Source organism: Phodopus roborovskii, unplaced genomic scaffold (assembly GCF_943737965.1).
Source record: "Phodopus roborovskii unplaced genomic scaffold, PHOROB, whole genome shotgun sequence".
Taxonomy (NCBI): domain Eukaryota; kingdom Metazoa; phylum Chordata; class Mammalia; order Rodentia; family Cricetidae; genus Phodopus; species Phodopus roborovskii.
This window is the reverse complement of record NW_026126482.1, coordinates 34,446,789-34,459,132: the sequence shown is the minus strand read 5'-3', so window position 1 is coordinate 34,459,132 and position 12,344 is coordinate 34,446,789. Positions and strand designations below refer to the sequence as shown.

At 40.2% G+C, this 12,344-nt stretch overlaps 1 protein-coding gene across 1 annotated transcript in view; it reads left to right on the top strand.

Moving 5' to 3' along the window:
* Positions 1-11,320, top strand: part of Dcdc2 (doublecortin domain containing 2) — a 161,627-nt gene extending 150,307 nt beyond the window's left edge. The window contains exons 9-10 of the mRNA XM_051194507.1: positions 7,324-7,626; positions 11,025-11,320. Coding sequence (XP_051050464.1) covers positions 7,324-7,626; positions 11,025-11,129 — 408 coding nt within the window. The 3' untranslated portion in view covers positions 11,130-11,320. The remainder of the gene's footprint in view (positions 1-7,323; positions 7,627-11,024) is intronic.
* Positions 11,321-12,344: the final 1,024 nt, after the last annotated feature.

The following is a 12,344-nucleotide window of genomic DNA, read 5'->3' as shown; positions in this document are numbered from 1 at the left end:
CAGCCACAGGTACTTGGTGGAACAGGTTCCTGCTAGTGCTGTGAACATCACAGCCAGCAGGGAGGGTCAGGGTGAGGGTGAGCAGGACTCTTCACCTCCCTGGAGCTCACCAGAAAGAAATTGGGCTTTTAGTGGCCCTGTGCTTGTAGATTTATGTTTAATTGAGAGAAATGCTGTTAAACATTAAGATGTAGCTTGCAGGGATTTCAGTGAAAATAAAAGAAAATCAACATTTCTTTTTAAAATGAGAAAACTTACTGAGCCACCCCTTTCCCCCATAATGGCTTAACAATCTCATGTCATCCAGATATTTCTAGGAAACTGCATTTTCATATGGATGTTACAGGAGTTGTCAGAGCTCTACAGGGCCTGGGTAAAACATCAATGTCCTGTGGGAGCCTCGCCTTACCCCTCATCTGCACCTGGGATCATGCCTCTGCATAATCACCATTTCCATGGTCTTTGTGCCCTCAGACAATATCACCACCCTCCATGAAAGTAAGCCTTGGGAAGCTGAGAACAAAAAAGCAGTACTTTGCTTTCATGAAAAATTGAAACTGATTATTTCAAAATACCTCATTCAGCTTGGTAGGAGATGATTTTAGTTTCCATGGGAACGGAAATAAAAACAAGCAAGATAATTTCTGTACCTTTACTGCCAATGCCTCTGCCCTAAAGTACAGAAATACTTTCCATTCCAAAGTCAGCACCAAATCTGCACACATCCCCATGTTGCAGACACAGTGGGCAGTACCCATGGCCCCTAGGCGGTCTCTCCATCTTTTCTGACTCAGCTCTCCATTTTCTAGGTGTTGTGTTTTCAGAATGGGAATAATGCTGTGCAGGAAAGGGTGGTTAGATAGAGTGTTTTGACTAGAAAATTCTGTGTATTTTAGATAGCTGAAGTCTTAGGACATGAAGATACATCCCTCAGGAATGGCAATGTTAATATACTAGATAGGCACTGTTTTTCCTAAGTGGGCTGGACACCAGCCATAGGCCTGGCTTAGCTGTCTTCTCTGTTTCTCATTTTGATGCTTTAGTTACTGTCAAAGTGTGATGGGCCATTTCAGGCATAAGTCATTTGGACAGCCCCATCTTGCTGTGAAGTCATCTTCCAAGTAGCTGATGCTTTTCATGTCTGGTGTCTTGTTTCCATATGATTTTGACATCCCATGTCCTTTCCTTCTGGTACTCAGGAGTTCTGAGTCAATCTTCGTAGCAGCATGCTTACTCTCTAAAAGACCTGAATGTTACAAGGATGTAGCCAGTGATAATAACTCCAGACGGGGAGACTAAATAGCAAGATGTGATGTGGACAGACCTAGGCAAAATGTACTCAAAATGCCATCACCGTGTCATATGAAGGAGGAAGGCTGCTTTAGCTTTTTAAATAGCAAATATTAAGAGCAATTATTAAAATATAATATATTTCAATGTATATATATATATATATATAAAACCAATAAATTACGTGATTTTTAAAAGACAAAAGTTGATTTTCATATGCAGAGCTCTATGCTTAATGATCTGTGGAGTCTGTGGTTATACACATGTGTGTAATATGTACATGTCTATAACCCACTAACTTCATGTGCTCTGGGTGAATGCCAAAGAGTCTGGGAGGCTGGAACCACAGAAGCTTAAATGACTTCTGCACTTGTGGTTATGTTGTTATGTACATCAGTTTACTACATATTTCAAATAGAGTACAATGAAGTACAATGAATACATTTTTAGACTCCAGTAACACACAATTGCATTTTATATAGAGTGTAGTATTGTGCAATTACTCATAGGCATGAGCTAGTCCTGAAATATCAGGATTTCTATATCCCCGGGAGAAATGATTTCTATATGAAAACCTGTTCTCTGAGAATTTGTGTCACAAATTGACTAAAATTTGATGTAGGGGAGAGGACGTGATCACGGGTAAAATGCTTTCCAAGTCACTGATTTTGCAAATCTGTTTCCTTTCTATAATATTACTTTAAAAGCAACAACTGTAGACTTGTGGTATAATTAGAATAAATCTCTTTGGCCCCAAATTATCCCATCAACAGTCACCACTTGTATTTTCTTCCAGATTTTAACCAGTGGACTGACAGATTTTAGGATAAAAATGTAACTTTCTTCCAAAGAGGCTTCATCACAGATAGAATGCCTTTTTAACATGTTATGTTTGTGACCATGCTGCTCATATGGTCTAGGGCTCTGTGATGGGGCCATCCAATGGGTCCAGCAGGAATGGTGTCCACAGAGTAGGTGCCACCAGGTGCTGAGTGCCGAAGCTTTTGACTCAGAACACGATGTTCAAGTTGTGGTGGTAACTCCTTGGGAGCAGAATTTTCTTTTGCTCTCTTAACACTTCATCCCAAGAAAATGGTAGGGTACACTTTCCATGTTCTTCAGCATCTGCAAATTAGGATAACAGCAATATCACTCTCAGTTCATCAGGGAAGGTCAATTTGAATGTAATTATGCATATGAGATGTGTAGAACAGGACACCTGGTGCCAGAAGAGTGCTTGGTAAATGTGTTTCTCCCACTTCATGGGTGCTTTCCCAAGGCAATTGTTACCCTTTACCTTACTAAAGACTATGAACCTTACCAGGTGGTGGTGGTGCGCACCTTTAATCCCAGCACTCTAGAGGCAGAGGCAGAGGCAGGTGGATCTCTGTGAGTTTGAGACCAACCTGGTCTACAAGAGGTAGTTCCAGGACAGGCTCCAAACCTACACAGAGAAACACTGTCTCAAAAAACAAACAAAAACCAAAAAAAAAAAAAAAACCCCACAAAAAACAAAAAACAAACCCCAAAACAAAAACAAAAACAAACAAAACAAAACAAAAAACCCAAAAACAAAACAAAAACAAAAAAAACCAAAAAAATAAAAAAAAACCCTAAAAACAAAAAACAAGCAAACAACAACAAAAAAGACTGTGAGCATCACTATTCTGTGGCGGTGGGGTTAGAGATGAATTAGAGAAGACCTCTCCTGAGGGATTTCCGGTGGTCTCCACAGAGAAAACTGACATTTCCATCCTCATTCTATCTTCACACCATTCACTATTTTGGGGGAGGTATGGAGAGGCTCTGTTTTCGGTTAACAGTTTGTGTGTACTAATTTTGCATCACCCACAATTAGAGGATTTGAGAGTACCAAAGGAATCAGTACACAGTAAGGGTGCCGAGCAGTGAGTCATTCCTGAAGGAGCCAGAAGGCTTCATGGAATAATGGGTGTTGATTATGGGGAAAGATGCAGTCTCCATGCACAGGCGTAAGGGACAACCTGGTTGTACAGAGGAGTGGGCTACGAATTTTTATTTTCCTCACACCGGATTTCAGTCTGGGAAAGACTGCCTTCAGTTTCCCTTCCCAGCTACATTATGCATGAGAGAGGGGATGGGGAGGGAGAGAACGAGCGGGAGAGCATGTGTGTAGGGAAGGGAGTATGTGGGTAGTGGATGGGTGTACAAGGTCTGCTATGACAAAGAACTACAAGCTGAGTGGCTAAAGCTGCAGGAATCTGTCTCCTCCTGATTTGATTGCCCAGAGGCCTCGCTCCTGGGCTTGCATGTGATTGTTGGCCTCTGGTCCTCATGTAGACTCACCTCAGCCTCTGCAGTCATCCTCTTTCTTTAAGGACATCAGTCACATCCAGTTCAGGACCACAAATGACATCGCTTTGACTTGGTCGCCTCTTTAGAGACTGTCCCCAAAATAGTCATCTCCTGAAGTTTGGGGACAATTGTTGAGGGAGGTCAGCAAAACAGCTTAGTCTGAAACCCTGAGAAAATGCGGTGTTATCTCTGATTTCATGCTCCTCAAAAGCTCTTGGTGATACTAGTGTGAGGGGGTGGAGTTGGGTTTTAATGTCTGCATCTCTACAGAGCATGATCGATCAGTGAGGAGAAGCCAGGCAGAAGCCGAGACATGAGTTCTAGCTCTGTCCTTCAGAGAAAACTGCTGTTTCTTTTTATCTTGTGTAATGTTGAAAGGAATTGTCATCTCTGGTCCCAGCAAGCCACAACACTTCCCTTCTGTCTCAATCACTAATTCAGGGTTAATCATGCTTGCATGCTGGGAAGTAAAATTAAGAGTGTTGCCTGGGGATGTGTGTGCCTCCCTGACCACACCTCAGAGGTGCTGGAATTTCAGGAAGTTGTCCTTGCTTTTTGTCTCCTGCCAGCGCATCTCTACTGTTTTAGGAAGTGGAGAGCAGTTTGGAAATACATATGCTTTCTGATAGTAACCTTTGTTGCCAAGAGTGTGTGCCAGAGAAAGCGAAGAATAACCAGGGCTGCTGGGAGGGAAGCTGAGGGACTTTGGAACCGTGCTACCCATCCCAATGGGCCTTAATCATGAGCCAGCTTGCCTTTAACTGTATAAACTCACAGAGGGAGAAATCGTTTCTCATTATATTTTAAATTTTGTTTTCCTGTGTGTGCGAATGCACAAGTATGTGGCACCATGTGTATCGATCAGAAAAGTACTTGTGGGAGTCAGTTATCTCCTTCCACTTTGTCTCTATGTGAATGAGAACTTACACAGCTCCCTGTGAACCCTTAGGAAATGGTTTCCTTCTTACATTAGTGCAAGCCCTGTACTCCTCTCCACCGCCCCCTTTATTTGAGACAAAGTCTCATATATTCCAGGATGGCCTCAGATTCACTATATGATTGAGAAAGACCTTGAACTTCTGATTCTTGTGCTTCTACCTCCTGAGTGCAGGGACATGGGTTACCACACTCTCCACTACATCTGATTTTATTCAGTGCTGGGATTTGAACCCAGAGTGTCATGCATGCTACGCAAGCACTTTACCAACTGAGTTACATAACCAGCCCTGTACTAGAGGTTTTCATCAGACAACTCTCAATGACCAGAAAACTGGAGGAACTCATGTGAACATACATTAGAGCCAGACCACGCTCTCAGTCCTCTACATGTGTGGTCTGCCTTGGTCCTGCTGCAGTCTTCTGAGGCCTGAGCCATACTCACCTTCAGAGGGGACTGAGAACTTTCTGAGCTTCCTGAATCTTTTCCTGGCTACTTTTCTTGAGTCTCGTGAACTTCTCTCCTTCCAGAAGGGAATTTTTCAGTTGGGATGAAATAACTACACAATCACCCTCATGCAGAGGGAGGGCACCTTTCTTTGCAGGACCTTACCATAGTTTAGATTTTTCTGTCTATCTCTGTCTCTCTCTCCCTCCCTCCTCCTTTCTCACCCCCTCCCTTCCCTCCTCTCTCCCTCCATCCATCCTCCCCCTCTGTGTGTATATGAATAAAGCTGGGTGTTCCATCTAGGATGGTTTGATTGATGTATACACTAGAACATCTTTAATAATTTAATGTCTGCTTCAAAGGTGTTTACACACACACACACACACACACAGCACATAGCTTTTCACTTATTTATTACAGATCTGTCAGAACAGAGGTTTGGTGTGTGTGCATGTGTATGTGTATGTGTGTATGAGTGTGTGTGTTCCCTGAATGACAGTGTCATGGTAATAGTAAATTTTATTCCAGACTAGGGGTATTTTAAAGGATTATAAGCCTTTTAACTAATGTTACCATCTTATTTAAATTGATCAAATTGCTATTTCAGCATCATAATTTTACATCTTTTAAAGCTGTGCCAGGCTGCTGTGGCTTTATTTGATGACTACTAAGTAGCCATGCTGGGGAAGTCTAATGGAGATAATGAGATGAGAGCATAATGCTGATGGCTAGTGATGGTGATAATGGCAGGGAACCAGAGTGAAATTTGGAACTAGATGATAAGAGATTAGGGAACACACCAGCCCTCTGTAAAGAGAAAAAATTAAAAGTTTGGGAATTGGTCAAAGAAAGAGGTTAAAACTAAGGGGAAGAAAAATAAGAATATAAAATCTAAAATCAAGGAATCATGTTCTCACTTTACAATTAATTCTTAGTGTAAATCCAGATGTCAGGAAAATAGATTTTTCTCCTACTTCATGTTATCATCTTAATAGATTGTAACCATCACCCAGAGAATTGAGGACTGTATTTACATCCCTCAACAATTAAATAATGGGTTTTTTCTTTATTTTTTTATGAACACATTATCTAGATACACCTCTCCACGAATAAGGAGAATTGTACCAAGGCCCCAAGGCCAGGAAGTTGCCCCTGGGGAAGAACTGGCAGAGGGCTGTTCTTAACCTGGTGTGGGGAGTTGTTGAGGCAGTGAGGTATCATCTGCACAGGGTACAGGCAAGCTTAAAAAATAATAATATGTTCTGGCCAAGGCAATCTCACAAGCAGTGCAAGTGGATAGTTTCTAAGTCACTGGTGTGCAATTACCCCATTGCCTGAGAACCTCTGGAAGATGCTGTTCTTCTCAGTTGTGAACATTGTGGGTTTCTGTCCAGTACTTCTTACAAAACTCTGCTCAACAGTCCTTACAAAGTCCAGTGCCTAGATCATACCAGGGCAAAGGCACAGAGATGTTTGGTTTTCAGGTTGCTAATTCTTTAAACACTGCAGTCAGTGAGGCATTGTGTAGTTGTCACCTTCTATGGCCCCTAGAAGGACACATGAGTATCTCCCCGATGACATTCAAGTGAGGAATACAGCCTCATTTTGTGATTTTTGCTTAAAGTGAGATACCTTTAGGCCACACTTTCTTGGCTCCACACTTACCCAGGTTGGTCTCCTGCTACATGGTATTGTTGACACTGAGTGGGTCAGCATTTTTTCTCACTCGTTTGATGGGGACAAGAAGTAAATCGTGGGACTTCTGTACTGGCTTTTGCACTAGTGAGCACTCTCTGCCTCTGTGGACCCTGGCTTTGCTGCCTTAGGCTCAGGTGTTCTAAACTGAGTGTGGCACACACTTGTCTTCCTGAAAATCTTTGAGCCTTGTTTCTAACTTTCTAACTTTCATTGCAGTTTTCATCAGATGCAAGTTTTTCATCTCTTTGCCTTATTTTATTTGTAAATATTCTTTTTATTCTTTTTAATGCTTTTTTTTTTTTTAATTTTAAAGATAGGGTTTCTCTGTAGCTTTGGAACCTGTCCTGGAATTCACTCTAAAGACCAGGCTAGCCTGGAACTCACTGAGATCCACCTGCCTTCCCAGTGTTGGAATTAAAGGCGTGTGCTACCACTGCTCGGCTCGGTGAAGATTTTAAGGGCGGATGCCCAGTGAGTGTAGACACTGATTACCCTATAGACTACTGCAGGTGTGAGGAGGTTTTACTTGGCTGTGATAGGCTGAGCATAGTTCTGTAGTGTGTGCTGTTGGAGCCCTGTCACACTTCTTTTACCCGTTGTTTCTTTTGCTCCCTAAGAGGCCAGCAGAAATAGTAGATGAGGAAGAAGATGGAGAGAAAACAAACAAAGACATCAAACAGAAAGAAGACTTTTCAGCAATGAATGGTGGAACTGAAGATGGGGGGAGTAGAGAAGCTGCTGATGCCCTTAAGCAAGAGGAGGAAATGCCAGACCATGGAGGGAAGAAGGCAAGTCCCTCTCGGGTAAATGGTACCACTGATGAAGAGAATGGTGAGGAACTGGACCAGGTTACTGAGGAGCTTCAACCAACAGTGGATGAGGAAGGAAAGGCTGAAGGAGACAACCCTGGACAAGAAGAGGTACTTCTTTTATTTTGGTTCTCTTATGCATAAATACCTGTGCACACATGCTTGCCCACACATAAACATTCTTAGGAAATTAGCCAAACACTTAGAGTCTGCAGCAAAACTCCGTATGGTAGAGTAAGAAACACTGAGTACCATTTAATTAATTTTAATTTTTACTTATTTCAGTCAATTAGCAATTATTGTCATGTACATTTGTTTCTTATTCTGTCCTCTATCTTTCCATTCATATACCCATTTATCTACCCACATGCTATCCACTCACCCACCTACTCATCCATTCATCCACCAATTTATTTATTTACTCACCCACCCACCCAGCCACCCATTCATCCACCCACCAGGCTAAGACCAGGAAAGAACAAACTAGAAAATGGAATCAAGCTCAGAGAGACTTTAAACTAATTTAAAGAAAATCATGGCTGCCGGGCAGTGATGGTGCACACCTTTAATCCCAGCATTTGGGAGGCAGAGACAAGTGGATCTCTGTAAGTTTGAAGCAAGTCTGGTCTACAAAGCAAGTTCCAGGACAGGCTTCAAAAGCTACAGAGAAACCCTGTCTAGAAAAATGACAAACAGAACAACAAACAAACAAACAAACAAAAAATCCAACAACATTTAAGCCATTATCAGGACTTCTTTGTTCTTTAGAAATATTAAAGTCTAGTTGTTTAACCCAAATTAAATAGTTTCATGAAGCATCCAGCATACAAGGTACTGGTTTATTTCACTGTAGCAAAGCACAAAAGAGAGAAAGGTTAGCAGCAGAGTAGTGTAAAGTGTTCTCATAGCCAAGCTTTAACAGTCAGCCTAAAACTACCTGTATTTCACTATACCCTTTGACAACTGATTTTTAATATCTAAAGGAAAATTCTTGGCACATCTCATGTTTCATCTTTACTCCAAGATGAGATTTTCATAGTGTGGCTGTGTGGACATGCAGAACACAATTCCTCATGTGGAGCTCAACATAGTACTCCTGGCTGTGTAGAGAGAAACAATAGTGGGTTTCACAAAGTTCTCTGGTGTTGCAGCCTTTGATGAAAGCTTACAACATGAAATCAAAGTGTAATTCTCCATGGGGCTCTGTGGGAAGACCCTGATGTGAAGCCTTCCAGTGGTTGAGCTTATAATTCATTGTGTGACCTAGTTAGACTTCACAAAATGCATGTTTTGTAAAAATCTTCCTGTAATTTGCAATAACATAGAATAAGGCCAGAGGGCATTATATTAAGTGAAACAAACCTGACACAGATACTGTATGAGCTCCTTTGTATAAAAAGCTGCGTTTATAGAAGCAGAGAGTAGAATGAAAGTTACCGAGGACTAAGGGTTGGGTCTGGAGAGATGTTGGTCAAAGAACAGGACATTTTCATTCTGAAGAATAAGTTCTGGAGCTGTGTCATCCAACACAGTGGCTATTCCTAACAGTATGTGCTTATGCTAGAGAAATTGAAGATGTGAGGTATTGCAAATGTTAATGAGTTCAAGTTAGCCGACCCACAATGCACATCGATTTTAGGACATTATATGTTATGTCATAAACAGATATTTTCAATCAATTTAAAAGCTAAAGTAATAAAAATAGGTTTTTGGTAGGAATTGGACATCACTTAAGTTCAGGGTTGTATAACTTGACAAGGGCCTGAAGCATAGGTATCTGTGGTGTGTGATGTGGTGAGCCTAATTCTTGGATGCTCAGATAAGTGGCTCATTGTCCCAGATGGAACAGTTACTCACAGGAGATGGAGTTTTACTTGATTGTCCCCTCTCTTGCAATAATTATATATGTTATCTTCGTTTGCCCTCATGTGTTAATATACATATACTTCAAGTATATCAAGTATGTGAACATCTAAACTTATATGTACTGTAAATATAGGTTAACAGTGGACTTTCATAAAAAGATTCTTTACTCACAAATGACTAAAAATTCAGTTTACATGTAACATTTTGTCATATGTAATAGTTCTTGTGCAATGTGACAAATAAAAATAGCAAGAAACAGATGACATATACACAGTAGCAACTGACACTGTAGGAAACAGCAGGAAATTGAAGACAAATACATAATAGTAACTGCTGTCTATTGAGATTATGAGTTTATACTATATTTATGATACCATTTGAGATACTTCATGAAGAGGTAATGTGAAATAAAATACAGACCTGGAAATATACATATACACATATCTATAGGTACATACTTAAAATATATATATATATATATATGTACATATATACACACACATAAGCATATACAGGCATACATACATTCACATATACATATACACATATTCTCTGGCATATATACTCTCATAGATACATATAAGCACTTTTGTGTGTACACACATGCATACATGCACATGCATATATGTATATATACATATACACATATCTAGATACACACATGCACTAATACACATAAACATACATATGCATTCACACGTATGGAGATGCACACATATACACACATACATGCATATATATGTATACACATATACACATACATGCATACATATTTTTAGCATAAATCTTGCCTGTGGGGTTTAGTGGTCTGGAGCTGTTCTTGTCCCCAAGACTAACGACCCTTGTGAGGCTGTGAAGCCTCCAGATTTTTATGGGCTATAGTTTGAAAACTAGCCAGTTCTCATCTCACACCTTAGCAGTAGCCTAATGGGCAGATGAATTATAAATGAGATAACTGTCATTGGTAACAGGAGACATGAAAGGAACAATGGCTGTTCCTGGAGAAAAGCTGCTTGTGTGCTTTGGTTTCATGTCCTGCTCTTACCTGTCAGATACTCTCTGGCAGTGGCATCATTCTCTGAATCTGCAGATTGTGGTGGAGAGGATCGTAGGGAGCACATCAGGTTAGTGAGACATGGAGGAGAAGCTGAATTGCTGTTTCTTCACTCACTTTGGAAATACTTAACTGAAAAGTGTAAAAATACACCTTTGAACAGAAAAAAGTGAAAGAGACACAGAAAAAGAGTGAGAAAAATAACCCTGCCACATAAGAGATGATACTGTGCTTTCATTTCATCTAGTTATTTATTTGTTCTAGTTTTTCCAAACAGGCTGGCCTCAAACCTATTATGCAGTTGAGGGTGGCCTTGAACTCCCGATCTTTTACTCCTTCCTCTGAAGTGCTGGGATTATGGATATGTGCTGCCTCCCCCTGATTTTAAAGCACATATTGGAGTATGGTCTCATGAGTTGTCAGTCCAAATAAAGGGCTGAAAGTAGCAAGCTGGGGGAAATGACTGACTCAAAACAAGGGAGCACAACGAATGGTTTGCAGTTTAATACTTAAATGGCTAAATGTGAACTTTATTATCCTCACAAAGCAAAGAGCTAATTATCCTTGTTTTGGTCTATTTTTCTTCCAGGCTGACTTGGATGCTCAAAGACCACCAAGACCCGAAGTGACAATCACTGGCCCTCAAGAAAATGAAGAGAATGAACAAAACAAGGACTCTTCTGCTGTGGCATAGATGGTTTTAAAGAAGAGAATACATGGGATGTAAGAGCATGAAGGGATGTAATACTTGAATAGTGAACATGACACCTCTGTAAGGCAGATGTGGCAATATGGTGGGACACTACCTGTTGAATTTTAAAACTAGAAGCTAAATGGAAGGGAGGTTAGGAAATTTGTAGCTCAAAGCAGAATGACTTATGTTTATGACAGATGTAAAAAAAAATCCTTTAAAAGAATCAAATAAGTGAGACAGAGTGGATTTGTACCTTAAGACAGTTGACTACCTGCTGTGGTTGTAAAGGAGAAGGATGTGGGCTATCTCCCATTAGATACTTTATTATAGAGTTGAAAGCAAGACTATTGGCAGCTTGTTCTAAAGCACTTATCTAGGGAAATATAGACTTTTAAAGAATTGGTAATAGGAAAACATGTATTATGTTCTTAAAGCAATAAACTGTTGATTGAACAAATTGCAATTTAGTTTCAGAGGTAATTTGAAGATGGCAATATATCTAAATGGCCTAAAGCCACTGACATTCCTTCTTTCCTCCAGCCAAGGTCTACCTCTGGCAAAGTCAAAACAGTCTTCTGGGGGAGGAACTGTTTCTCCAGGGCATTTGTGATCTGCACCAGGTGTATCTGCTGTGGCACACTCTGAAGCAGGAACCAGGGAGTGAAATATAGAAATCCTGAGATATTCACTGGTCTAGTCTGTTTGTACCAGGAACAAACCCTTTCCCCTCCCATATTCTGTTGGAAACAAAATATTCGTTAAGATTGAATTCTTTCCAGGATTAAAAAAAAAAGAATATTTTACTAAAAACAAGGGAATAAGAATAGGATAGATTAGGAAGCAACAAGTAGAAGAGTTTTTTTTTTTTTTTTTTTTTTTTTTTTTTACCATCTAGTTCCTTTACTTCTTACTGTGTTTCTGTCAGGGCTGTCATAGTGATATCATATCCATCCATCCATCCATCCATCCATCCATCCACCCATCCATCATCTCCTAACCTTTTAGACTTTCAAGCAGATTTTGAAGCCTTTTTTAGCCTTTAAAGCAGATTCTTTTCTATAAATTTCCATCTGATGGAAATTGGTAAAACAAAAACAAAAACAACAACAACAACAACAAAAAACCCTGAATTTTTTTCTATAGCTCCTGATTTTACTTTGTGAATAGATTGAATTAATGTGCTTTCACCTTATGGGGTATAGATGAAAGATTAAT